This window comes from Melanotaenia boesemani, chromosome 24, assembly GCF_017639745.1.
Source record: "Melanotaenia boesemani isolate fMelBoe1 chromosome 24, fMelBoe1.pri, whole genome shotgun sequence".
Taxonomy (NCBI): domain Eukaryota; kingdom Metazoa; phylum Chordata; class Actinopteri; order Atheriniformes; family Melanotaeniidae; genus Melanotaenia; species Melanotaenia boesemani.
The window spans coordinates 12,500,284-12,527,060 of record NC_055705.1 but is presented as its reverse complement, the minus strand read 5'-3'; the positions used below and the strand labels follow the sequence as shown (position 1 = coordinate 12,527,060).

The window sequence follows — 26,777 nt, the reverse complement described above, 5'->3', positions numbered from 1 at the left end:
TTTAAAATGAGTAAGCAAACTCCTGTTATGAAAATGGCCAAAACAAATAACCAGTGTGTCATGGTGATGACAAAAGGGTTGTTTTTTCTAGTTTATGAAAAATGAGGATGACAATCAAAAGCGCAGAATTCTATCCAAACAAAACTTTAATGTTGTGAAAGCATACAAAGTCAACATAAAAGGATGCGTTTATCTTGAGTGTGGCTTCAAAATATAATGTGACATGGAATGGGGCTCAGAAGTCAGTGATTTATTTATTTATTAAAGAATTTCAAATATTAAGCATAAGTGACTTGTGAGATCATCACACAAGTGATGATCAGATTTTCATTCAACTCCTAAAAGTATACAAAAGACCCTGATCAATTTTTTTAACAAAAATATACTTTTATGTCTACGCTGATTAAGGAAAATATTACATACTTTGAGTAGCAGTGACTGTACTACTTTATTGTTTTATGCTTTTGTGCAGCTAAACATTTTGGGAGGCCCATTGGTACATAGTCTATTACGCAGATTTAACTATGGGATGTTTGGGGTTTCCTCAGAAGGTTGTTGTTCAGCTGATGGACCTATTTTCTCTTAGAATTTAGAATTGATATTTCCATAAAAGATGATAAACCTTTCCAGTCCTAATGCAACCCCAAACCATGATAGAACCACCATCGTATTTCACAGATGGGTTGAGGTTGTGCTTTAATTTCTCCAAACATAATGCCTCTTTTTTTTTTAAAACCAAACTTCTCTTTTTCATTCATCCATACAATATTGTTCCATTTAGTTTAGTTTTCAACATTTTTAGCAAACAGATGAACAGTGGTTGACTGTGGATTGGTGGAGTTAAATCTTTTGAAAGTTTAAATTGTAACTTTTTTCATAACTTAAACCATAACCTATGGATTGTAGTGGTAAGTATAATTTCATCCTCAAACTACCGGGCACTCTTATGCATTTTTCCACTCAGTGATGAAATATTTAAATATTTTCCTCAATACATAAACATCCAAGTAACATCTTGTTTCTCCTTTATTTAACTGGTTTATCATCCACTTTAATATGACTAGAAATCAGAAGATGTTAAGTAAATTGTAAATGGGTAAGATGGGTATCAAAAATCCAAAAAAAAATAAATAAATAAATGCTGGGACCCTTACAGAAAAACCACATGTGCAAACATGGTTTTATACCATTTTCAAAAGATCCACATGTGATTTTGGAGATTCTTCTTGTGATCCATATGTGATTCACATGTAAATCACATGGGGTTAACACATATTGTTTACAAATGGTTGACACTGTGATTTAACTGTGAATCATGTGAATCATATGTGGTTCACACGTGGAATGTGTGGTCACATGAATCGCATCACATGTGAACCATGAAGCCAGTTAGCTTTGTTTATCTCAGCATGGTACTGAAAATTGAGATGAACAGCTTGTTTCATTCTTATGGTTTCCCTTATTGTTTCCCTCTTATGCTTTTGCTGCTCCAACAATAAGGTGGAGAAAGCATTTCATATATCTGACAGGGTTAGGAAAAAACAGCATTTATTAAAAAATCAGACCTACAGCTTTCTTTTCTTCTTTTGTTTAACACTAAATATTTTAAAAAAATGGGATGACCCATCATGAAAATATTACAAGTTTTGTAAGATAATCTCACAAGTATTCTTCTGTTGGATATAACTTGGGTTTTATGGTCAAGCAAAAAATATGTCCAATTAGTCCAGAATTATGCAACCCCGCAAAGTTGATGCTGCAGGGAATCATATATCATCTCTTAAAAGATGTGACAGCAACCACCCCCAATGTCTGTATTTTAACAATAGTGCTGCATCACCCCCTCCAGCTCAGGGGCCCCTTATAGTTCTGCCCTTCTTAAGCCTGCTAACATCAGTGTTAAATATTATTCATAGCACCTCATCTCTATCACGGCATCTGTAAAAACTAAACACAATCATCCTAAAATTAATGAGCCATATCTCCCTCATTACATTTATCTGTTTAGTGGTGTTTTGGGCCTTCCTTTAGGGTATTATGTGTGCTCCTCTGTTCATATTTATAACCCAGGCTTTTTATTAGCAACGTAGTGGGGTGCTAACAGTTGGGAGGCAGTGTGGGCTTTGATGGTGATGGCAGGCGGCTCAGCTCGGGCCAAATGTGAAGGGAGGAGATGGGGAGAGAGGATCAGCTGCCAGGCCAAAGGCCCAGAGAAAGAGAAAAGGAGATGGTGAGACATAGACAAGGAGGAGAGGTGAGACTGAGAATGAAGAGTGGAAGTGAGTGAATCGGGTTTGGTTCACAGCTTTCACCCTGTTTGGCTTTGTGAGAAGCGTGTCTTCTGATCAGCGAATATTTGTCACACCTGCTGTATTTTAAGCCTGACTAACATGAAGTGTGTTCTGCATGCATGATTCAGGATGTGTGTATTTGTGCATGAGCTTAACAAAATACAATGCTTGGGTCAGACGTTTTTTTTTTTGTTGTTGTTTTTTCCCAGCATTTTCTTTTCAATATTTAGCTAAATTGAAGTGATACTAGATCAGCAACCTGTGCAGCCTACTGAAAAAACTGCTTTCCTATTTAAAACGATTGATTGATAGCAACCTAAATAATGTTTTGGTTAGTAAGCACTGTTTTAATCAAAGTGCAGCTAAACCAAATATATTTGATGATATACTGTAGCTGATTGAACCTACAGCTAAAAATCATCACAGTAATTATCTGAGTTCTGTTCAGCTCAATTCATCCAACTGTACTGGAAAAGAAAATAACACTGTGTAATAAAACTGCGTCTGATTGTAATGCTATTTAACTTTAGCTGTAGCCCAATAGCTAAATTTTGATGGAAGAAATCCAAAGCAGAGGCATTTTTCTTAATCCGATGGAGAGAAAGCAACAATCTTGTACCTCTCAGTTGGGTTTCATGCCTCACTGCTGCACTCAAACATCAATCAGCATCATCTTCGACCTAATTTAGTTGTAACCTTTCACTGCTCAACCAATTACATGAGACATTACCTGACATGACCAGAAAAGTGACTGGTGATGGGCAAAAAGGTCAAAATAGGTTTCGTGCACTGAACACTTCTTAATTTATTTTGATAGACCTTTTTTATCGCTGACATTTTGACATGTCAGAGTTAGAATGACGCAAGTGCAAATAGCAAAATTAATGATCACTGAATTCCATTTAGCTCGTTTAGGTTCAGGGAGCTGGTGACTCCATAACAGCTTATTGCTATGCTGCAACTGAACCAGGACATATTTAAAGTCATTAGTAACAGCAGTTTTAATTTTTTGCTGTGACAAGCCAAAACAGCTGTGAAACAGGCCCCTTTTTTCCCTGATCAATTTCCCTCCGCACTGTGGTCTGCTGGACATTTTACTGTTAGCCGTACTAATAAGATTGGTCATGTGGAAAGAGGTCTTAGTCAGTGATCATTACAAATTTGATCCTACATTGAGTGCTTTAGATGATGACTCATGGCTGACTAAGTTTGTGTTAAATCTTAGTACACTTGTATAGTACTGTAAGTGCCCCCCACCTTCCTGTCCTGCATTCTTTTTAGTCACTGTATCCTAGTTTTACTCATTCCCACTCACTCTGGCTGGTGATGCCTGGCATTCCTCCCCAGGCAGTTTCACAACCATTCACACCCTAATTCATGTCACCTCACCTCATGTCTCACTTAATGATGATTCGAGCAACTGACAACAACCTACTGTCTGGCCTGGTGGATCATTGGCACACATGTGACATTCTCTAAGGTGGGAATGACCTCAGATTAGTTTAAATGTCTTGAACTCACTACCACAAAGTCACCTGATGAAACCTCTTGTGGTAAAAGTGCTGCAAAAAGCAAAAAAAAAAAAACATCTACTTTGGGCCTGGTCATACAGATTGGTATGTTTTTAATGCAGATTTACAAATCTGTAGTCTTCCACGCAATAAACCATCAACTTCAGAGATTAAACTTTTTAAAAATGACTGAAAGTTTGCTTGAGAAAGGATGGACTCACAACAACTGACTTCCAAAATCCAAAAGCAATAAAGCACAGGTGGAAACAGAAAACCGTTCCAATGAACAGTTTTCATTACCAACTCTAGTTTCACTCTTTGTCCACTTCTTTTTTCCACAGCAGAGCAAAGCTAAAGCACCAATGATGAAGTAAAGCAAAACCACAGCTCAGATTGTTCCACGTATTTCTAAAACTGCTGCAAAATGTTACTTGTAGAGAAAAGTTAGCAAAGCCTGAGTGCAAAGCCCACAGAAGTAGCCTATGTTCAAATCTCAAGTTAAAGATTCCTGGTGTGGAAGACTAAGATTCTACAGTTTGACAGTATTAATGTAATTAAAACTTTTCACCTTTACCTGCTGTAGCAGAAGAAAATGGACCACCAACCAATTTTCTGCAAGAATTCAATACAGATTAAATGTTGCTAAAGCTGGCTAGCTAGCTAAAGTGAGATTTTCTTTTCTCTCGGGCAAATATATCTTGCATTGTTGTGTCTTTTGGTTTTAATACTTATTAATGCGTATTGTATGTGAGATTGCATGATACGATCCAAATAATAATAAAAACCAAACAAAAAAAAGTTAGGGTTGCCTCAACGTTTGTTAGGTGTTGTTAGATGCGATTGTCAGAAGTTTAGAACAAAATTTTAACAACGTGGAAGTGTCAACGTTGCTTGAAGTTCGCTACAAGCATCGATTATACATGGGAAACAAACTCACCCACAAGAATATCACCCACTTTTTTCTCAGATTTCCATTCATGCCTCAAGTTAGCTAGTGCAATCATGTGAAAGCTCATGTTACAAAGTGTGTGTGAACTAAACTGGTTTCCAGTGGCTTTTTTGATTTATATGAGGAAGAAGAGGAAGTTCTGAGTACAAAGACGAGTTGCACTTTACTTTTGTGGATATCCACTGCAGTTATTGTTTGTTCCCTCTTATTTGTAATTGGAGAAATTACTTTTTCTACAAATTGACAAACACTCGTAACACAGATAATACAGCCACCATTTGGTGACACTATCAACATAGTTTATTCTGTTCCAGTCAATGGAAATATGTGTGATTCATATTTCTTTTCAATGTCTTTTTTTTTTTTTAAAAATGTGTTTGTTGTAGAATGGAAACCCCAAATCTGCTGGTCTCAATTCCCATAGAGGCATTAACATGCGGTACATCCAAATTAAGTATGCAGTGGTTTATCAGGATACGAGATGCTACTGACTGACTCTAAAACGTGAAAGGTTTAATCCAAAAATGCTTTAAAAAAAACAAAAAAGTTGTAAATTGGTGCTGACATTACTTATATGTTTATCAAAAAGAAAAAAAATTGGAAAATTCTAGCTTGTCTTGTATTAGGCTCAACAGGAAGAAATACACTATTAATGGGTAAAAAATCCAAAGAGACTGCCGTGATTGTGGTGGTGGAGGAGGGGGCTGAGGTACCATCCGCTGGATTGTCTCAGCTTATCTTGGCTGGCATGAAGGAATCATCCTGAAAGCCCTTTAGGAAATGGACCCTGGCTTTGTGTGGAGCCAATTGATGTTGACTCTCCAGATCGGCGTTTGTCCAAATGAGCTTAAACCAAGCCGTGAGCATTCCTTTGTCTTGGCCATTGTATCATGCTTTTGGCTCTCAATTGCTTGCCTACACACACACTCACACATGCGTGTCGCTTACTTGAGGCCATGAGACCAGCAAGAAGACGTGTTTATGCATGTGGGTAGGTGTTCACACAAACATGCGCACAAGAGATGCATAATTGCACATAGATGGGCATAATTACACACACATACACATGCACTTGCCAAATGATGTGCATACACTCACAAACTTGCATAATTACACGCAACCACACAGTGCATACACCCACATCACTCCATGCCGTGCACACAGGAACTGCTGATCAGCTGCATGACCTTCTCTCCAACAATGGTAATGTCACCACCTGGGGGAGGAGGGGAAAGGAAGCAAAAAAGAAAGGGGGGAGGGGGAGTCTTGATGGAGTGATGGGGGGAGAAGCAGGAAAAGACAGATGGAAAAAAAGAGCGCATGATAAGCTTGTCATACCTGCCACCTACTCACCTGGAGCCTCTTTCATCCTCCTTAGCTTGTCAACGTCTTCCATTCTGTATGCACACACTTAAATACACGCTGCATGTCTGTACACACACTCCATCTCATGCCGTGTCACACAAGACATCCCAGCACATCACTGTGGGTCGTAACCTAACATTTAGTGTGCATGAACCCCTTTACTGTGTGTGTGTGTGAGGCCTGTGGCTTGCCCGCTGACAGGATCCTGTTACGCCAAATGTCACACTTCCAAAAAGGATTCACCCCCCACAGTGAAAATGAAGTCAAGACCTTCCTTCACTCTTCCCTCTCCTGCCTCCTTCACATTGTCCTTCTATCACTCCTCCTCCACCTCCTCTCTCTTCTTCATCTTCACCTTCCTCTCCTGCCCCGCTCTCACTTATCCGTTTCTATCCTCTTTTCCACTCTCTTGAACTACCTCCCTCACACCTGGGTTTGCAATCCTCAGCGTTTTGCTGAATAAAATCCCCTTTAACTGGTTGGTTTTAAGAGATAATTAGTCCTCAACTCGGTAAAAGGGAGAGACGCCAATGAGGAAAAAGAAGAGGGGAGAAAAAAGGTTGAGTTTCAGAAATCGATCTAGGCTGAGGCAGAATTGGCCAAAAGAGTGATGAAAAAGTGTGAGTGGAGGGGTTGTAAGATATTGCAGATAATATTGTGAGCAGAGAAAGTGTGTTCTGCTATACCTCTGCAGCCCATGTGCCAACGCAAGCTTTCTCCCTTTATCATGTCTTCACACCTTCGGTGTTTAATTTTTCTTTAAAAGTATGCCCAACATTTAATTTAAAACTCATTATCTAAAGCCAATAATGAATCAGTGAAGACCTATTAGATTCTTACTGTTTAAAATAAGTTGGTTTTTAAATCCATCACAGAAGAAGACATGTGGGCGGGTAGTGGAGGAAGGACTAATGCTGCCTTATCTTCACTTCTCAGTGCAGATTTGATCTTGAGCAGCTTTCTTTTAAATTTTGTACTAGTATGAAAATACTGTAAACAGTCAAAATCTCTTTCTGACTGAGGAGAAATCACACTGCCTTAGCAACAGACACCTCCCCTTTTTAAAAAGAAAAAAAAAACGAAAGAGTGTGGTTGTATTTTTAGAAGGTGCAAAAAAGGAATGGGGGAGTGGTAAGATTGTAAGCGTCTCTGATGTGTTCAGTCTGTGCACCCTTATTCCTGATAATGGAACTAGCTACTCTGTCTGTCAGTGCCTATTTACACACAAATGAAGTGGCAAGTTGCACGCACCCAGTGGAGCCGCTAGCCTCCATCTCAGCTGTCAAAATGGGTTAGTGGCTACAAGCGAAACACAACGATCCCTGGGATCAAACTGGCGCCGTCCATTCAGACATAATGGCTTCATCCTTGGACATGAGGCGTCTCTTTCCCTCACCAGCTCCTCGCCTCTTAGAACCTTGCCAGCTTGTTGTAAAGTAATAGACTTCTCAGGATGCCAGTTCACACAAATCCAGGATGCAGCCTTTTATTTGCCCTCCGCGGGGAGAGGTGTTTGGAGTAATAAGGATGAAGCAGACCATAACTACAGCTGAATAAATCTTCCTATCTTGGCTCAGTGGAAGCCGGTGCACACATGGTTTGTCAAAGCTCCATAAAATGTTGTTTGATAGGAGTTCTGTACAGTTTAAGACTTCTCCTCCTGTTATCCACTTCCCTCGCTTTCGTTCCACGCCGCAGCGGTTGCAATCAATCAGGGTTTAATCAGCCGTCTTGTCGGAGTTGCCAGGTAATCCTGGCTGTCTTGGTGGCTATCTGTGCATGTGTCCATGTGACAGCTGTGCAGAGCTGCTAACTTGCCGGCGTGAGTGAGAGGATGGCACCATGCAGATTTTCTCCACAGTGTGTAAAGGTATATCGGATGATCTGATGGCTGTTGAAATTGTCAAGTGGGTTTTGAGAGTGAGGATGAGCATCTTCAGAGCTGAAGTCTAAATGTGTGAACTTTTCTGAATTGAATCTAAATCAAGTGTTTTTTTTTTTTCCCACTTAATCTCTTGCAGACTTGCCTGGAATTGGAACGTTATCTGCAGACAGAGCCCAAACGTCTGTCAGAGCTCTTTGACCAGGACCTGGATGGCCTACTTACTCCAGCCTACCTTAAGGAGGATGGAGAGGAAGAGCTGTCAGACACCTTACTCCCAAGCCTGCCTAACCTTCCTGAACCACCAAGCCCACCTGCAGTGCTTCTTTGCCCTACAAGGAAGAACTTATCATCTTCTGGGGCAATGACAAGAGACCACAAGCCCAAAGGACAGGAGACAGAAAACACTGAGGGGACGGAGGGGGTCCACCAAGCCCAACTGAGTGCAGTCACCTCCCTGACTCCGCCATCTTCACCGGAACTGGGCCGTCACCTGGTCAAACCCAACCAGACTCTGACGGCCTCGGCTGATGGGACGCTCACCCTGAAGCTGGTAGCTAGGAAAGTGGGGCTTAGCGCAGCACGGCTGGTGGCAGGGCATGCACTTCCCGTGCGGATGAAGGATGAAGATGATGGGGCAGCGTGTGTGATCGGGGTTGGAGAGCTACCAGAGAACAAGAAAAGGATCCACCGTTGCCAGTTTAATGGTTGCAGAAAGGTGTACACCAAAAGCTCCCATCTCAAGGCCCACCAGAGGACACATACAGGTGAGAATAAGTCAAAGCAGTTTTTGATTATTTGTTGTTGCAGGAAATTAAAAAAGCAGCACAATAAGAGTTCAATCATTAAATGTGTTTTTAATTATACTTTCCTCCACTTTCCAATGCTCTGGGCTAATCCCAAACTCCACATACACATATTCAGACGTAGAGGCAGTTCAGCGTGTCATGACTCAGGCCTTATGGTGATCAAGAAATCCCCTTTATCTCTAAATGATTATATGGATTTCACATGTTATTACCATAAAAATATTTCAAAACTATGTTTCCCATGTGCAAAACCATGTGTTTCCCATGTGTTTCACATTTCCAATACCACATGTGAAGGAGATTTTTCTGTAAGGGTTTCTTGACTTGTGTTTATATGCTCAAATTTACACCTACCTAGATTTTTTCCTGTTTTCTCCAGTAGAACTAGCCTCTTGTACATTTAGTTTTCACACAAGATTTTAGTTACTAATTTACAGACACCTGCTTTATATGAATCATCACTTTCCTCACAACATATGATCCTTAGTTTTCTTTGTTTCCTCCCAGATTCTCATCAGTTCCATTCATTATTTTACTTCATCTGATTTTGGCCTCTCTACTCTGTCAGTGCTTTTCGTTTTGTTAAATAAAGTTTTGTTATATTTTTATCCTGATGCATCCTGGCTGTTGTGTGTTTCAGTTCTCTTTCTCCATGGATCATGACACACTCGCTTCTTGTCTTTGGATGTGCATTATTATTACTTTCTCCCCTTAATGATCCAATTTTCTTTCCTACCAAGTGTGTTTTTGCAACTCAGCCATTATTCTGCATAGAGGCCAGTTCTGGAGAATTAAGTATATAATGGAAAATAACCGTTAAAACATTTTCTGCAGGTGAGGGACAAATTATGACTTTTTTCGAAGTAAAGTGGTATCAGCATTATCTCTAAATGGTTTATATAAGCACAAGATCAGTCCACCCATTCATTGCCCCCCATCCTTCAAACCATTTAGGTTTTTAAGTCCATGATAACCTGACTTGAGATAATTGAGGAAAATCTACCTGCTTCCTGGCACACATAGAAAATGCACCAGATAAGAAATGTTAAAAGATAAAAACAGCTCTGTAATCGCAGTACAGACTCTGTTCCACAAGGAAATATCACAGCGTGAGATAAAAAAAAGTGATGATTTTAAGAAAATCCACTTCTCTTATCTTATCTACCTAAGCACTTCTTCGTGCCAAATCAGGGCAGGTCCTCCTTGTCAAGGTTCCTCTCAAGAAGGAAAGGAGAGGGGAGGGTTCAGAAGCTATAACTCTCCCGCTCCTCCATCTCACTCCCAAACCACTCAGACCTCTGTCAGGGAGCTGTCCTCTGTCTGAGTAACTGCACAGTGATGGATGGATTGACCTGGATAGGCCGCCATTTCCCCGCTTTATTCCAGGACCTCTCGTCCTCTATGTGTTCTATAAGTCTGGGTCGTCGTTTCTCAGTCTGAGGCTGGAGACTGTCTGATTTTGCAGGAAGGATATTAGGATGCTGTTTTTTTCCTGGTTTCCTGGGATATCAGAATATATTAAAAACTGTGTGCTCACTTCATTAATTGAGAAAAAAAAGAAGATGTTGTTGGTGTCAGTTTTTGCTGCTATTAATTAGCAGGATTCCAGCTGAGCACCTTTTGGTTTCATTCACACCAAACATGACCGAGGTGTTTATTTGAGCGCTGGAGTGTTTCCTCTTTTGGTTTGATTGTGAAGGTGCACATTTTTTTTTTTTTTTTAAGATTTTGGTGGAAGTAATTGAGCTTGGCTATTTTGGTTTCTATCACTCGCCGCTCTAATGGAGGCATTCAGGGGTATAATGAGTTGAATACTGGCATATGATACATATAGTTGTTTCTTTCAACCAGAAGGGATACAGCAAAGAACGTCCATCAAACTAAATGAAGTTACAGCAACTCAAATTAGATTTCTTTGCTCCCTGCTGTCTAAATTTATTCTCTGCTCAGTTGACGGATCACCAAAGCTGTCCTCCAAAGATTTGACATGTGTGCACTTGTATGTTGATGGGTGTGAATTCGAAAAGAAATTCAGCTTGTCAACCTCTGCATGTTGAGGATAATAGAAGCACCCTGTATGTGTGATCACACCCTCCGTGGTGCACAGGCATCAGCATGGCTGCAACAAAGGGCACAGACATGCCATCATTGATTTCCCCAGTGTGGCATGTGTACAGCTGCTGTGACTGAGCTCCATGCCAACTGGGCCAACTCTGGGAGACCAGTGCCACCGGTGCTGTCCAGTCACAAACACTACCAGCAAAGTACTGGACAGGAAGTCCAAACAGCCAAGCAGAAATCCAAAAATCGTTCCAGTGATTAGATGAAGCTTTAATGACTAAAAGAAAAGAACATAACACAGATGTTTGAAGCTGAATTTAAGATGTTAAACTGCATTTTAAGACTGGTGCATTTTGAAAAAAAAAAAATTATGGGATTGAGTGCAGCTCTCTCATTTTTACAATCTGTTTATGAGAACAGTTCAGGCTTCACAAGTTCCTGTTAATGGAATTTTTTTTTTCTTAAGCTTCCTAACAAGAGACTGCTGTAGTTGACCATGCAATCAGGCTATAGAGTAGAATTAAGGCTGAAAATGTGGATGTTTCTCCAAATATGGGACCAGATGACATTTGTGTATATGCAAGCTTAAACAGCTTACATTTACCATCTCTAGTTTTTAACCATAACCAAATAGTTGTGGCTCCTTACCTTAATCAATGTATGATCATGAGTCTTAGCATATTTTTGCCATATTCTTGAAAGTCATAAAAGGCCTAAACAAGTCTATTAGTACTAAGACCTACTTATTATCAGTGGTTTTCCTGATTGGGGCAAAAATAAGGCGACTTATGTTTATCATCAAAGTCGATTCATTCTGCAACAACCACAAAGTGCAAAAGGTTAAGCCAAATTTTTAGAGCGCCCTCTAGTGGATTGCAAGACAAATTGCTCCAAACGCTGCTCGGTTGCTCTCAGGGTGCATTCACACCAGCCCCTCTCAATCCAACCTTAGCTGGAAAATCTGGTTCATTGGGTGATGATGTAAATATGCACCAAATTCTGATGCACCAAAGAAATGAACTCTGGTCATCGCTAAAACCCTAGGTCTTAGTTTATGTCAAGTGAACCACATGCACGAAGCGTACTATAACTTATGTGGAAGAAGTGGAGGTTGCCGTGCATTATCCAATGGAAGAACAAGTTTTCAAGCCTGAGATGCTGAAACCAGCTACCGTTTTCACTTGATAAATGACTGATATTATCATTTGTTTCCTACTTACTATCTGACTGATTGATTTAGAGATTATTTCATTGCACACCTCAATGGACTTACCAAAAAAAAATAGATCTTCCTTTTATTAAACTCTTCTCCTTCACCTGACGTTACATTGATTTAATGAGTGTGTTATACGTTCCATTTACAAAACAAGGTTCCATCAGGAGACACTTTCCATCTTACATCTTTCTTGTTAGTCAAACTAGCAAGGTAGAATGATGAAGAGGAAAAATGTTGGCACATAATGACAAAAAGAGACAAAAAACCAAAGAAGCAGAAGGAAAATGAAGGCAAGAGTGATGTGGAGTGAAACAAAGAGTAGATAAAGACAGAAGACAGGAACAGGGGAGGTACTGTGCAGCGACCCTCTTCAGAAAGAGACAGCAGTGCCACAGGCTCCCTCATTCACTGAGCCATTATCCTGACAAGTTTAAAGATGTCATTACTCAAATCCTCTTTTTCTTAGTTGTTATTTCCATAAATTACTGACGGAGAAAAGGCTACGATTTAATCTGGAATTAGACGGGCTGAGTTGAAATGACAGTGCCCTGTAGAGCTTTTTTGTGAATAGGCTTATGGCAGATAAGGAATGGTACAATTAGATTTTGGGCAGGGTAAAACATGAGGACTGTTGGGTTACTCTGCTCCTGGTTCAATTTTTCACCCATCTTGCTCCCTTATTCTTCCCTCCAGTGAGTCTTAACCCTTGTGCACCATCAGTCTGTATGTATTCGTGTTCATATTTCATTCCCACTGACTTTTTGAAGGACTAAGCTATTCACCAATAGGTTTTAGAGTATTGCTCGTGTTTTCTTAACTGTATCTTTGATTTGTTTTAAAACTAACATATGGAATTCTATAGATTCCACAGATATTTATCTCATTCTTACATTTCACCATTTTCTTATATCTCTACCAAAGCTCTATCTCTTTCTCCATCTCCCATCTTTTTGTCATAACCTGTTTCTCTTTCCACTCTCTCATCTCCAAGCGTGCAGTGGTAGCTGTGGGCAGGAGCCTATAAAGTGCTCTCCAAGAGCCTCTATAATGACCTCAGAGACCCGGATGCCCTGCTTCAACTCCAGCTAATGGAGGGAATGTAATTAACTTCCAACGCTGGCACCTGAGAGGCTGGAAAGAGCGTGTGCACGAGTCTGTGTATGAGAGCATTCGGAAGTAACAGATTACACATAATGGGATTACAGTGACTCAGGAAACACCCAGTTATCAGATTATAGATGAATAAATATGTTTTTGAAGGGAAAAAGCATTCTGATGCCTCATGTTTTTCCTGAACAGAATGAATAGTGGCAGTAAAGTGGTTAATGCTGTTCATATTAAATCATTTGCAACATAAATAGATAAATGACATTTAAAATGTCCACAATCCTAATTCCTTAAATCAGAGCTAATAATCCACTTAGCTTGATAATCTACATTAAATATTTTACAAGTAAAGTAATCCAAAAGTAACAGAACATAATCAGATTATGCTTCTGAGTTCAAGCTAATCCAGTGGATTAGGTTATTGATTGCCATTTAAAACCGTCAGAGTGTGTGTAGCACTGTTTTGAAAGTAGCCTTTCCATTCTGTGTGTTTGTAACGGAAAGTGTGTACCTGCTCTACTTGCCTGTTTGTACGAGGGCATCTTGAGGGAAAGAAGAGCGGAGGAGGGGGGGAATCTGTTGCTAGGCAACCTGGGCAGTGTATCGTTGGAGGAGTCGGTAGCTGAGTGGTTATGTACTGCTGCAGGCTCTGGTCTCTTTGTGCCCCCCCCTCCAACATCCTTCCCCTCCTCCTCCTGCACCACCACTACCACCGCGGCCCACTCCCCGCCCCCCTATCTCCCCGTCTCTTGCCCTGTACAGCTCTACAGTTACTGTCGCTAGGCAACTGCCTCCGTGCTCTGCCAGCGTGCTCGGTAATTGGCCAGTGGCATGGCAGCGTACCGTTGCCAGATCCAGCCAGCTGCACTGACTACTGCCTCCTCATGTTTCACCGCATCCCCCCACGCCCCCCTCTTCTTGCTACCATTGCTAGGCAACACACTCAGGCATCCCTGCCTCGCGGGAATTCATTGGCCAGAGCCGGATGGCCCAGACCTGCTGTTTTGGGTTTTTAGGGAAGTGAGGCAGTATGTTGGGATCTATTTCCACAGTGTTGACATGTCTGACTCCTGGATCCAAACCAAAAGCACTGAAAATTCCATATGTTGTTAAGAAAGTTTAAATATCATATATTTAATTAAATCTTAAATTCACCTACATTGCAATGAAATGATACTAAAATAATATATTTTAGTCCAAATCAAATTATAAGCTGCATTTGTCTGTCTTTTTGCTTTTTCGTGAGTGCTGGCTGGAGGGTCATCTTTTATCACTCTTTACTCATCACCTCATCAGTGCTAGAACCTGCTGTGCCCCATTTTCTCACCTAACTAACATGTATGATCCCTGCTAATGGAATCCTCTGCAATATGGTTCTTTACTGATAGGAAGTGCTTAAGATGGATTCTATGTGGAGAGATTTGTCATTTTGTTTGTTTTTGGTTTGCGTTGCGTTTGGGTCAACTTGGCTATGTAACTGCTGTTCATGTTTGAGATATTTAAGACACCTACCTTTTAAGTAGGGGACAAAAATGTGGAACAAACTCCTTTTTTATGCATATAATCAGAGATTTCTGCAACACTTGGTAAAGGTAATGCCACAATATGCCCCAGTATCTTTAGAAAAGCATTCTTTTTAATCTTGACAGTCAACACAAAGCAGGTGATCCATTGACTCTGTCCTCTTTGATAATCACATTCAGTGAATTAAGCCTGTGTTTGTGCCTAAACCACTCAAGCAGAGCTGGTCAGTGTGTCTGAATTCAACCATGAGCACCAGTCCAGATGGGATGTGACTGATGCAGGTGACATCTTCGGAGCTGGACGCAGCTGGCAGGCTGTGGCTTTGCTTGCCATTATGTGACTGGCCTAATTATCACCAACCCTCCCCCTCCTCTCCCCTGCCGGCATATCTGCAGCCTCCTCTGCCTTAATCCACTTTGGCAACACTTCTTTCCTACTCCACTTTCCTCTCTCCTGGTCTCAACTCACCTCTTCTCAGTCTCTCATCCACCTTGCCACAATCCCCCACCCCTTCTTCTCTCGCTCCACTTCTCTCAACCCTCCACTCATCTTCTGCTTGTTCAGCAAGATTGGACACCAGTGGGAGCTTCTCTATTCCAGTTAAACCTTGCATTTCTTTCTTTCCAGTCCACTAAAAAAAGTTAAAAGTGATGTGAAGCATTGGGATCTTTATCAGTGAAATACAGCTATAGTACAGATGAAGTTTACAGGATATTCTTACCTCTGCAAAATACTGCATCGGCAACTCAAAGGCACCTGAGACATGAGGTCATGGTTCAGAGAGGAGCGCATATAAAATAAGAACGTGATCGGTGAGTTAGAGATTAAAGTGTTGTTTATGAGTGTTTTTTTGTTTTCATGCCTCAGGTGAGAAGCCGTACAAGTGCTCATGGGAGGGCTGCGAGTGGCGATTCGCCAGGAGCGACGAGCTGACGAGGCACTACCGCAAACACACCGGCGCCAAGCCTTTTAAGTGCAACCACTGTGACAGGTCTGTCAAAACAATCCCTCCTTTCCCTCTGTCTGATATGTTTTTCCTCCATTTTTCCAGGTATACTATTTGAAGTACTATTTCTGTGTTTTGTACATAGCATGGTGTAGTAAAGAAGTGCTACAAGACACTGGGAACACACCTAAAATGTGTTTGGTACTGACCCAGTTTGCAAGCGTCCTGGCAGGATTACTAATGTGTGTGACTTAGCAAGTTGCCCAACTTGCTCAGTTTTTCAGTGGGGATCCAAAGGATGCTCACTGTGTTCACATTAGGTCTGCTGCTGCATATTAATTGGGAATATTCTCACATGATGATACATGGCCTTGATTTGGAGGCTGCTTTCAGACGGGGGCAGAGTATGAAATAAGTGTAGACCAATTAGTGCTGTTACACCTAACTGTGTGGGATGTAAAGCTGAAGTTTTGTGGTTGTTAATAGAGACTTTATTAGTTCAATCTGTCATTTTTATGAGTGTCATCCAACTATATAGTCATCCATTAAAATTTGTGTTTAAAATTATCTGCCAGTATAGAGTGATTGGCATTTACAAATAAAAAGCGCTTTACAATATTATGAAAATATTCGATATGCGATATTGTTGAATATTGTGATAACGATATAAATGGCGATACATAAATAAATGTCTCAATAGATGGTTCTAATCTAGCATACTGGTTTGTTATAAAACAAATCTAAACTTGTCTTTTAAATATTAATATTACTCATGTTGATACTGCAATGATGATAAATATTTTTACACATTGTGCAGCCTTAGAAAAAAATATGATTTGGTGACTTTTAAGGCCATTATAAACAAAAAGTAAAGGTCGATATTTTCAGTTTGGATCGACACTACTGGATCACTGAACTGATGTATCGGTGTAGATTGTTAATAGATCATTAGTGGCTACAACCAAGGGTAAGCCTACAACTTTATTTATGAGAACATGTAGACTTATTTAAAGCTGCTTTGTTTTAATAATCAAATTTTATGAGGAAAATGCTAAAATCCAAAGGTGTGGTGTATAACTGTGATAAAGTCAGACTGTACCAACTTGGTTATTATAACTAAACTCTAAAAATATTTTACTTAAGGAGTAATGTTTAAAATATATCCGGCTTTAATGTCTACAAATTTAGATTATACTAAAATTTTCAAGCACAATATACAGAATGTGGCACAACCTATTTTTTAAAAAAACTTATTTTTCATTTAAATGTCTGATGGAGTTGAGGATTTTTGTTATTTTGATATGAATGGAAGTGATTGTGTTAAATTAGCATGAATCCTGAATTGAAATGGATAAAAAATCTCTGTTTAAAGATGTATTAGAAAAAGATTTTAAATTCTTTAATTGCCACATGTGACCTCCAATTTGATATTTTACATACCAGAGAAGTTCCCAGTTATCTCAATCACTTGTGCAAAGGTGCATGGTTGCTCTGAACTAATTTGCCTGTCACACTTCTTAATTGCTGGCTTTGGTTAATTATAATGCATTTTCAAGGCTCTACTTACCATAATTCACTCTAAAAATGAGATTAGCTTGAGTAAGACACAAATCTTTGCACACTACTTTTTTTCAGACTCTTACACCTGTGAGATCTCTGAGTAATGTTAAGCCAACACATTGCAGTCTATTTTAAATTTGTACTTTAGAGCATTTTGTGGGTTTTTTGTTTAACTGTACTTCACATTTTTTATATTTGAGTTGTATGTTTTGTTCCTCATACATCAGGATAAAAAAAATGGTCAAATTTGTATTTCCTTGAATTTTATTTGATTTAATTTGAATTTTTTTTTCGTAAAATATTCAAGTTTGATCACAGTGAAAAATGACAAATTATCTTACAAATTAATTGAAATTCTAAAAAGTTTCAATTCTATTTGTATCCACATGTGTCCCCCTATTCTTAAAGTCCTATTTGTTTAATTAATTTCTTTAGTTTATTTTTCTCAAACAAGTATTTTATAATATTTTTAATTTTCCAAGAAAATTTCATCATTCTACTTTAATTTTCTTTGTATTGCTCAAATACCTGTATTATTAAAAATTTAGTCAGTTTTTATATATTAAATTTCTACATTTTCCAGATAGGCAAAAAGCTTAATCAATATAATTAACTTTAAATTTCACTTTACAGAGATAGCATTTTTTCAATACCAAAAAAAAGTGGAATTGACTTTTTCAAAATTTCCTTTAGGGAACAATCAGGTATTTTTCATTTACTGACTGTTCCCCCCACACAGTTTTGACATTATAGAGAAAGTTAAATTGCATTGTTACTACATTTTCAGTTGAATTTCATTCACTTTTTTTAAATTTTACATGAAGAAAGGTTGTTGTCCATTACAAATATTAAAATCTTTTGTATTTCATATTCTTCCTTTTTAGTGTTATATATCTTATGCAGCACAATTTTAGCTAAATTCTCTTTTTTTTTAATGATATGCAACAGTGTTTAATTATTCATGAAGCCAGGCATTAATAAAGACGTCATTACATTGTCAAAAACGTTGTAAACAATACACTGTATGAGGCTTTTAAAGAAAAATGACAGTGTGGAAATTGGTCACAATACAGAAAGTTACTGAATATGTGACCTCTTGAATCATGCATAGGTTCATTATGAAAGGACAAAAAAGAAATCCCTCTTCACCTGGGGTACTTTGCCTTAATGTCGATAAGTGTGTGTGTGTGATTGTGAAGGAACAGAGGGCCAGGCAGATTCAACTTAATCATGTCTCAGCTGGGCAGACAGTAAATACAGTATCCCTCCCCCCTGATTTCTCATTTCTCCCCCGCCCCTGCAGGCACATCCCTAATTTGGGCCCACCTTTGTCATGTGTCACAGGGCGCCCAGCCCCGACACACAAACACACACACGCACCCTGCTGAGATGAAGGAAGAGGCAAAACAGGGGGTGACAGAAAAGTTGGGGTGGAAGATTGAGTGTGGGGGAGGAGGAGGGCGGGAGGAGACAGACCCACGATGTGCCAGCTGGTGTCGTGCCCCCGAGTCGTGACTCATACTTTACCATCTGTCTCATCGAGCACACACACTCTCAGTGACACACACACACAAACACTGATGAATGTCTCTGGAGCCGTTCATTCATCCCATGTGTGTGTTTTTGTGTGCACGAAGAGAGACAAAAAACACAAATGCAGGTGTGACAGTAAGACAGATGACTTGTGGCTCGTCACATGTAAACTCTCCCTCTTGGCCAAACACTGACTCATCTCGACACTTCAGACAGTTGCTCCTGTCTCAGTAGAAGGAGGAAGCAACAGCTGCAGACATGCAGAAGATTTTTCAGGGTTTAAACTGTCAATTTCCTTCTAGTTAAATTTGTATTGTAATACCTCAGGTAATGAATCTTAGAAAATATGATTTTTCCTTTTTTATCAACCAGCTAAACTTTATAGAGTTGAAATTAGCTTAAGCATGCTACAGCCTGCAAAGTATTTTTGAATTTAAACACTTAACTAAACTCTATAACAACCCCCTAATTATGTGGAAAGCAACATTCCCTTTTGGAAAGCGCTTCTGATGGGAATGGGGCTGTATTACTCTGCAAGCTTGCAACAGAAACACTTTTGATCCAAGCTGAGCTTTTTTTTTTTTTTTTTAAAAAGTCTTCTTATGGCTGCATCTGTGTGTATAAGCATGCATGGAGTACACAAAACACCAGCTGAAAGCACTTATTATGTCAGTATTGTGGCAATCTGTTTGGAAAACCTAATTTTTAACAAATATTTTAAAAGCCATCTTTAAAAAGAATAAATAGACTCGAGCAATTTCATTTTTCACTGTGCAGCGACGCCCCAGCAATTCCACAAGGCTGATTTCAGATGAGAGGCTTCGATTCATCTAATTTAGCAGTCGTTTTACAGCACATGTTTTGCATGCTGCCTTTTTTCTTTCCCTTCCTCTCCCTCCACAGTTTCAACAGATCCATCTGCAGGCTCTCTAGTTATTCACGGCACAGCTGAAGTCATTAGGAGAGCTGCTGAAAATGCTGATTATGAATTAGTTACACATATACTAATTGCATGTGCATTAGTGGCTCAGCACCCACTAGCTAACAGCAACATTTAGTTCAATCGACAAAACAAACTTCTTCCCCTTTGCACTGGTAACAAGCTAACGAGCTGTTCCCTGTTTCTCTCTTTGTTTGGCTGCAGGTGTTTCTCGCGGTCGGATCACTTGGCGCTGCACATGAAGAGGCACATCTGAGGGGGTTTGAGAGAGGTCAGCAGGAGTGGATGGAGGCGAAGTGGAAGAAGATGGAATATTGACACCAATATCAGAGAGCGATAGCGGGACAGACTCAAAAACACCAGATTTGGTTCTTCTGAATTGAACGGGAAGGGCAGAGGCACTAACTACAGTCAAACTAACTGATCCAAAGTGACTTCGTCAGCCTACTTTCAGCCATTTGGTCCGTAGTGCCACAAGGACACGTCTCCACCTCTCCGATGTCCCCTCGTATGTTGACACGTGGACAATAAAGATGCACCATCCCACCCTTCGTATGTGTCGAGAGGATTTGTTACATGATGAGTGGCGGACCACATGCCTGTGGTTGGCAGCTCTTTATTTTCATCAGTCCCTGTGGCTTTTGTAGCGGTCCCTCTGTGAAACCCTTTCAAGCACCAATGCTCCACAGGCCAGTGAGCACGCCATTGCCAAACTGGACCAGATGTACAGTCATTTTTTTTGTGTACCAACAGCACAAACTGCTGTTTGCACATTCAAGATTTCCTACCCTTGTAAAGTGCTTTGATTCGAAGACAACTGTTCATTTCCAGCAGTAGCTAAACTCAAGAGGACAACAGCTTTCACTCCTTCAAATTTGCCGCAGCCTTTTTACAAGTCACTGAAGGGTTTGTTGTCTATTCTGCTGGGCAAATGCTAATTTGACCACATGTCATCTGAACTAAATCCTTCTGGTTTAATATTATTAGAGCATTTGTTTAAATGGAATCTTAGATTGGCTTTCTCAAAGGCTTGAAGATGAGAATGTGTTGGATTGATGTGCTGCAAAGACTGATTGAGGTCATCCAGGGGGCTGGCTTACTTTATGATCATCATCCACACAGACTAAGTAATCCTCTCTGGGAAAGTCTCCTCGAATGTCAGCCGCAACCGAGCGTCTTGAAAGATGTGAGGCGACTCCTAAGAGTGTTTTTCCTTCTCTGCGATCTTCTTATGAGTTGTCAAAAAAAAAAAAAAAAAAAACTGTTGCACAATTGACTTTTTGAAAACTTTTTGTAAAAAAAAAAAAAAAAAAAGAAAAAAAAAAAGAAAGAAAGAAAAAAATGTTCTGCTGTCCCGAGACATTTGAGGACTCACCAAACACTGGCTTTCCCAGGCCATCGCTGCGTGGACAGCCACACGCACAAGTCTAAGCAGCTAGCTGACTGCAACAGCACACCAAACACAACCCAGATCACTATGTATTTAAAGGCTATATTGTTTCTAAGAAGATTCTCCTATTTGTTCGAAAAAATACCATTTTAAAATTAAGAATTCACTGGAAATGGATGCAGCCAAATGAACAAAACAATAAAAAAAAGGAGGAAAAGGGGGATGCCTGAAATGATCTCTTCAGTCTTTGAGAGTGATTGGCACCAAAATAGCCACTGGACTGAGGAGGTCCTGCCCTCATGATTCTTCCAATCGAGCAGCTCTCTGACTTCATTTAAAGCAACATTTTTAAAACAGCTCCCAACAGCTCTTTGAATCCGGCCTCCGCACATCCATGCGCATTCCTGGTGACTTCCTGACCAACATGTATGTCTCAGTGCAGACTTATACCCTGGAAGGACTCACCAGAAGGCACATTCAGCCGGGTCTTGTCAGAGAAAAATAATGTGAATGTATGTTTGCAGGCCTGAACATGTTGCCAGATCCATGAAAACACTGAATGGTTAGTAAAGATCATACCAGACACCATTCTTGTTTCTTTTTTTTCACATTAGAAATGAATGATTGGACTTGGAATAACCAGCTGGTCACAGCTGGTAGCTTTTGACATTTTCCTGGTTCTCTTGGACCAGCATGAGTGCAGATTACCAGTGGGTGGCTGAAATGGGTTGGGGGAGGAAGGATCTGCTCGGTCAGCAATGATAACTGCCCCATCAGCTCATGTAAGCGGAGCAGAGTGACACCCACACGCACAATGAAACACCATACATTTGCTCCATGAAAACGGGAACTAGCATTTATTCTGTGTGACCTGACTTTTGTCAGACCGAACAAAGAAATAAAATCCAGCTCTTTAGACGTCATCTCTTAAATCCACATATAACATTTTGGGTGAAAACGCAAGCGCACACAAGTCAAACAGGCAGCTTGGACAAAAGGAGACTGTCGAGGTTCTGACTAACTTTACTGGCAACAGCTACATGAAGGTGTTTTCATTTTTTTTTCTTAAATATTTTGAGGCACAAAGCAGTCTGCATTTGTGGAAGGGAGAGAAATTTGATTTCTATTTGTTTACCATGGGCGCATTTCAGTTCCGCTGTATAAATGCAGTCAAATCCTATCTTGACATGATCTGTCTGCAGCTCTAGAAGTAGATGCTGGTACAAATCCTGCATCAGCTAAGCAGGTAACCCAATCATTCCTAATGTGGAAACAGCTGAATTCCTTCTATATTGGATCACAGAGTTAGAAGCCTCTTCTTAAGCTCATCATTCCTTCAAGCAAATCCACATTTGGATGCTGGGGTAGTTTAAGAGTAAAAAGTCTCAAGCCTTTATTTAAAGGTAGAAATCAAAAATTAGTCAGAATGAAAGCCTTTAAGTGCATCAGAAAGCAAGAATTAAACCAATTTTAATGCTTATTGTTAACATTAACACTGAAAAACAGAAACATTTGATTTCATGAGAATAAGCAATGATGTAAAATGTATATCCCAACAGTTGAGCTTTATAGCATGGTGCATAGATTTGATAGGTGCAGAGTTTTATTAATGAACCAGCACAGATTCCTACTAAAAAAAGTCCAAAACAATCAGCTAAATCAGCAACCAATTCGAAACAGTGTCCTGAGTTTAAATATCTGTAAAAGGTCCAGGAAATTGTTGCCATTAATGGGATTAATTGAAATGAAAAAAAAGAGAGATCTTTTTCCAATCCTGACCAATTTGCAAAGAATTACTAACTAGGTTAAGGTTAGGAAAAGATTATCGGTTAGAGGATGGACATCTGGATTTGGATTATTAGCATCCACTGAATGGACTCATTGAACATTGAACAGACTTCCATTTGTAAAGTTAGTGCTTTTAAAAACTACTTGTTTATTTTCAAAAAACACTAAAAAGTCATCGCGAGAGTAAACGTTTGAGATTTGGTTGACAGACAGGTTGCTAGCCTGTTTTATCCCTGCTTAGTATAATGGTCTAAGTAGAAGATGAAAAGAAGAAAAGTAGTTTAACCCATGGGTAAAAACTGCATCATTGATGGCAGCTCTATGTGTGTGTTCAGTATTTTAATGGGATACTTTCCTGTTGAACTGTTGTGAATGTGTGGGAATATGAAGCTGGGGAGGTTTTATTAAATATTATTTTTACTGTTTTTGTATCTGCTCATGTTCTCTATCAATGAAAAACAGCTTAGGATATTGGACTGAACACTAATTATGTTGCTTTTCATGTTTCGTTTAGACTTTAAGGAGCCAAGATGTGGAAATATCCCAATTACAAGACAGTTTAAAATTTAGTCTGACTCCTCTTGTGAGCTGACATAAACAAATTGTTGTCTTTATATGTACGCCAAGAGCTCAAAAACTGGGATTTCAAATGTGAATGTGTTTTCTGGGAAGGTTGTTTCATGTCGTCTCTGAGGATGCGGTTCAGTTCTGTGTCATCTTAATGAATGATTGTCAATTCTGCTGTGCCTGTGTGTTCTTTTGTCTGTTTGTATTTGCACTCTGAATTTTTTGGGGAAAAAAAAACTCACTTGCATATCTGATGTTTTCTGCCCGCTTGTACACTACACTGCACACAACCCTCGTTGATGACACACTGATCACAAAAGTCTGTATAGTAGCTGTTTATTTTATTTTATTTTTTTTTTTTTGCACACACAATCATGCATACTTGCAACATAGATTTACACACACCGCAGACACACTTACACAAACGACATGCATGCTGACACTCTTGTTAACACTTAAAGGCACATGCAGACAGATTCCTACAGATGCACAAACACAACCTGCTCATAAATAGACTCAGACACGTATTGTCCTTGTGTGTTTTTCACCGTTTTTCATGCCACTTTTGCAAGAGTCAGAGACTGCAGCTCTCACTCTCAGCAGAGGGGGGTACATGCATTGCTATGTGTGACACCACCTCTGTTTCCACCAGGCCTGAATTTTAAATCAAACACACACCCCTTTTTCTACCACCATTCTCTCATCGCTTCTCCCTCTTGTTCTTCCCTCCTTCCCTTCCCCCCCTTTTCCCTACCATTTTCTCAGATATGATCTCTTTCAACTCTTCTCCTTCTGTCCGACCCCACCACCCCCTCCACCGCTACCTCCGCCTCTGCCTCTCCTTTCCTTCTACACCTTTTTCCTGTTTTTTTTTTTTTTTTTTTTTTCCTTTTCTTTCTCTGTACAAAGTGTTTCAAATTTATCATTTGTATATTATGATGTATGGGTACGATAATGTTCTTTATTATGGAAAAATGAGAAAGATTTATTTTTGTTACTGGTTTGTTTCATAATTCCTTTTTTAAATTGGTATTGTAATATCTCTATGCAAGGAACTGTTCGGTGAATCGTTTTTATTTAAGAATGTAATTATGTGTAATAAATGGTAGAAGCAGTTTGGCATGGAGTATTCATGCTTCTTGGCTGGTCTGTTTAATACCGGTTTCTTCCAGTAACAATATGCACCTAATCATCCATCTTCACACTGAATATTTTCTGATTTCTTATCAAGTCTCAATCACAGAGCCATTCAGTTTGTTAACAATAAGCACCCAGAGTACATTCACATACCCTTTCACTTCTGTTCGCACTGACCAGAGCATCTTTGCAGGCTGGCTGCAGATTCTGGGTTAAATATGCAACCTCACAAACTTAGAAAAAAAGGGAGGAAAATTTAATTTACACTCTCCTCTGTCTGCTATTTGCAGCCCCTGTATGAATAAAAAGCCTGTGGTTTATCATTCCTTTTGATCAAATGTAGGAAATATGCCAGAATACCTTCACTTTGCCTGAATGCACACACTTGTCAGCTCCCTCTAAGGGAGCTACAGCATGTTAATTACATCTGTTACCAACCAAGGTGATGACTTATCCGCTATTCCTGCCTTTTGACCATGACTAGCTGATAAAAGGGTAATCGAATAACTAATGGCTAATTAGGGAGTAATTACTCCCCGGTAAATGGCCCTATGCAGTGTATTAATTCTCCTTGGCTCTGGCAGTGAGAAACTCCCATAAGGTTTTTTGTTTCATTTAATGCACCCTAATTGAAATGGGCACCCTCATCAAGAAGCTTACATGTATCTGTCGAACTTAATGTTCTTTTATCTGTAATTACAGACAGACTGCATATTATCCACCTAACTACACCTACTACGTCAAACACAGAGACACATTATGAAATTAGAAACGATGGAGTCATTTTTCAGTAAAGGTCGCACGTCCCATGAGCACTTTGAAAGCATCATTCTCATCCCATGTGATGGAAATGAGGTGCTATGTGAGTTCACAGCAGAGCTAAACGGTCTTAATGTGTTCTGGCAGAGAATGGACTACAATCACATCAGTGTGTATTAAAGGTTAACACACACATTCACAGACACACTGTCATCCACTGAGTCATGGAGCCTAAAGCCATGCTAGCAACAGGCAACATGCTAACAGTGAAATAATGCTGATCAACATGTAGCTAAGTAGCTACATTTGTTAGCATTCTAAACATTAAACACAATGAACAGGTGATTATTAAAGTTCTACTTTTATCTGATACTGAACTTTAAGTTTGCTGAAGTTATTACAGCTAATGACAAAGCTATTCAGACCTAGTATTAATGAAAGCCACAAATATGAAACTTTTTCAGCTTATGAAGTTGCAGTGCTGCCCAGGAGCTAGCATCAAATTTTGGACCAGTTCTTTGTGTCTCCACAGCAAAACAAACATTTCCTGCAAGCAAAAGTGGTTCTAATATTGACTCTTAGCTGCTCTGAATCCAAGAAGACCTCACATGATGAGCTGTGAGCAAGATTATTGCAAACAATAAGACCAACCATAGCAAAAGAATAAGATTTAAAGTAAAAAAAAAAAAAATAAATAAAATAGAAAACTAGAACTAGGGGGTCTCCACCAAGGAAAATAAAAAATAAAAATATAAATAAAATAAAAGCCAATAATCTGATACTAATTTCTCTGAAAGCAAAATAAGAGAACAAGTGGGTTTATAAATGTTCAGTATTTACATGAAGCATAAATTTGATGAAAAAGATGTTCCCTCACATTTGTTCTAGCTCTCTTTACATTTCCTCTGTTACTCTTTATTACTTAATTTTTTCAGTGCTGTCAAACTTTCCACGTTATAAACTGGGATGTTACTACACTCCAGTCCAGTGACAAGACTGCTACTCTTCAAGCTAGTTAGCTTCCTACCAGTTCTTGAAAAATCTTTTTTGTTCTCACATAATCCATCTCCTCCCCATTTCCACCTCTTCCCAAAGCCCAGAAATTCTTTGTTAATAAAATTGTTCCATAGTATGTTATGGTCACCATGTGGACCAGAACAATTAAGGGAAGACGTTAGGGAGCTTTCATAAAACATATTTTATTACCAAACTGAAAACAATTCTTAACCAAAACAAATAAAAAACAACCAAACAAAACGCCAGGAAAGTTTGCCCTTTTCGCCCCGGAAAGGGCAAACCTTTAATGGCACATGGAGACCCTGGCCACCTGTCTCCAATCTGCCATCAACCCCCGAACCTGCAACACAAAATCAAACCAATTTACACAAAACAAGACCCACTGAGGCTCATTAGCTAAAGGCCGTCACAACTGTCAAATTATA

General features: G+C 39.5%; 1 protein-coding gene across 1 annotated transcript in view; it reads left to right on the top strand.

Annotated features, from left to right (window-relative positions):
* klf7a (Kruppel-like factor 7a) overlaps positions 1-23,858 on the top strand; it is a 41,177-nt gene extending 17,319 nt beyond the window's left edge. Inside the window, exons 2-4 of the mRNA XM_041979244.1 lie at positions 8,138-8,765; positions 15,583-15,706; positions 19,899-23,858. Coding sequence (XP_041835178.1) covers positions 8,138-8,765; positions 15,583-15,706; positions 19,899-19,950 — 804 coding nt within the window. The 3' untranslated portion in view covers positions 19,951-23,858. The remainder of the gene's footprint in view (positions 1-8,137; positions 8,766-15,582; positions 15,707-19,898) is intronic.
* The last annotated feature ends 2,919 nt before the right edge of the window (positions 23,859-26,777 follow it).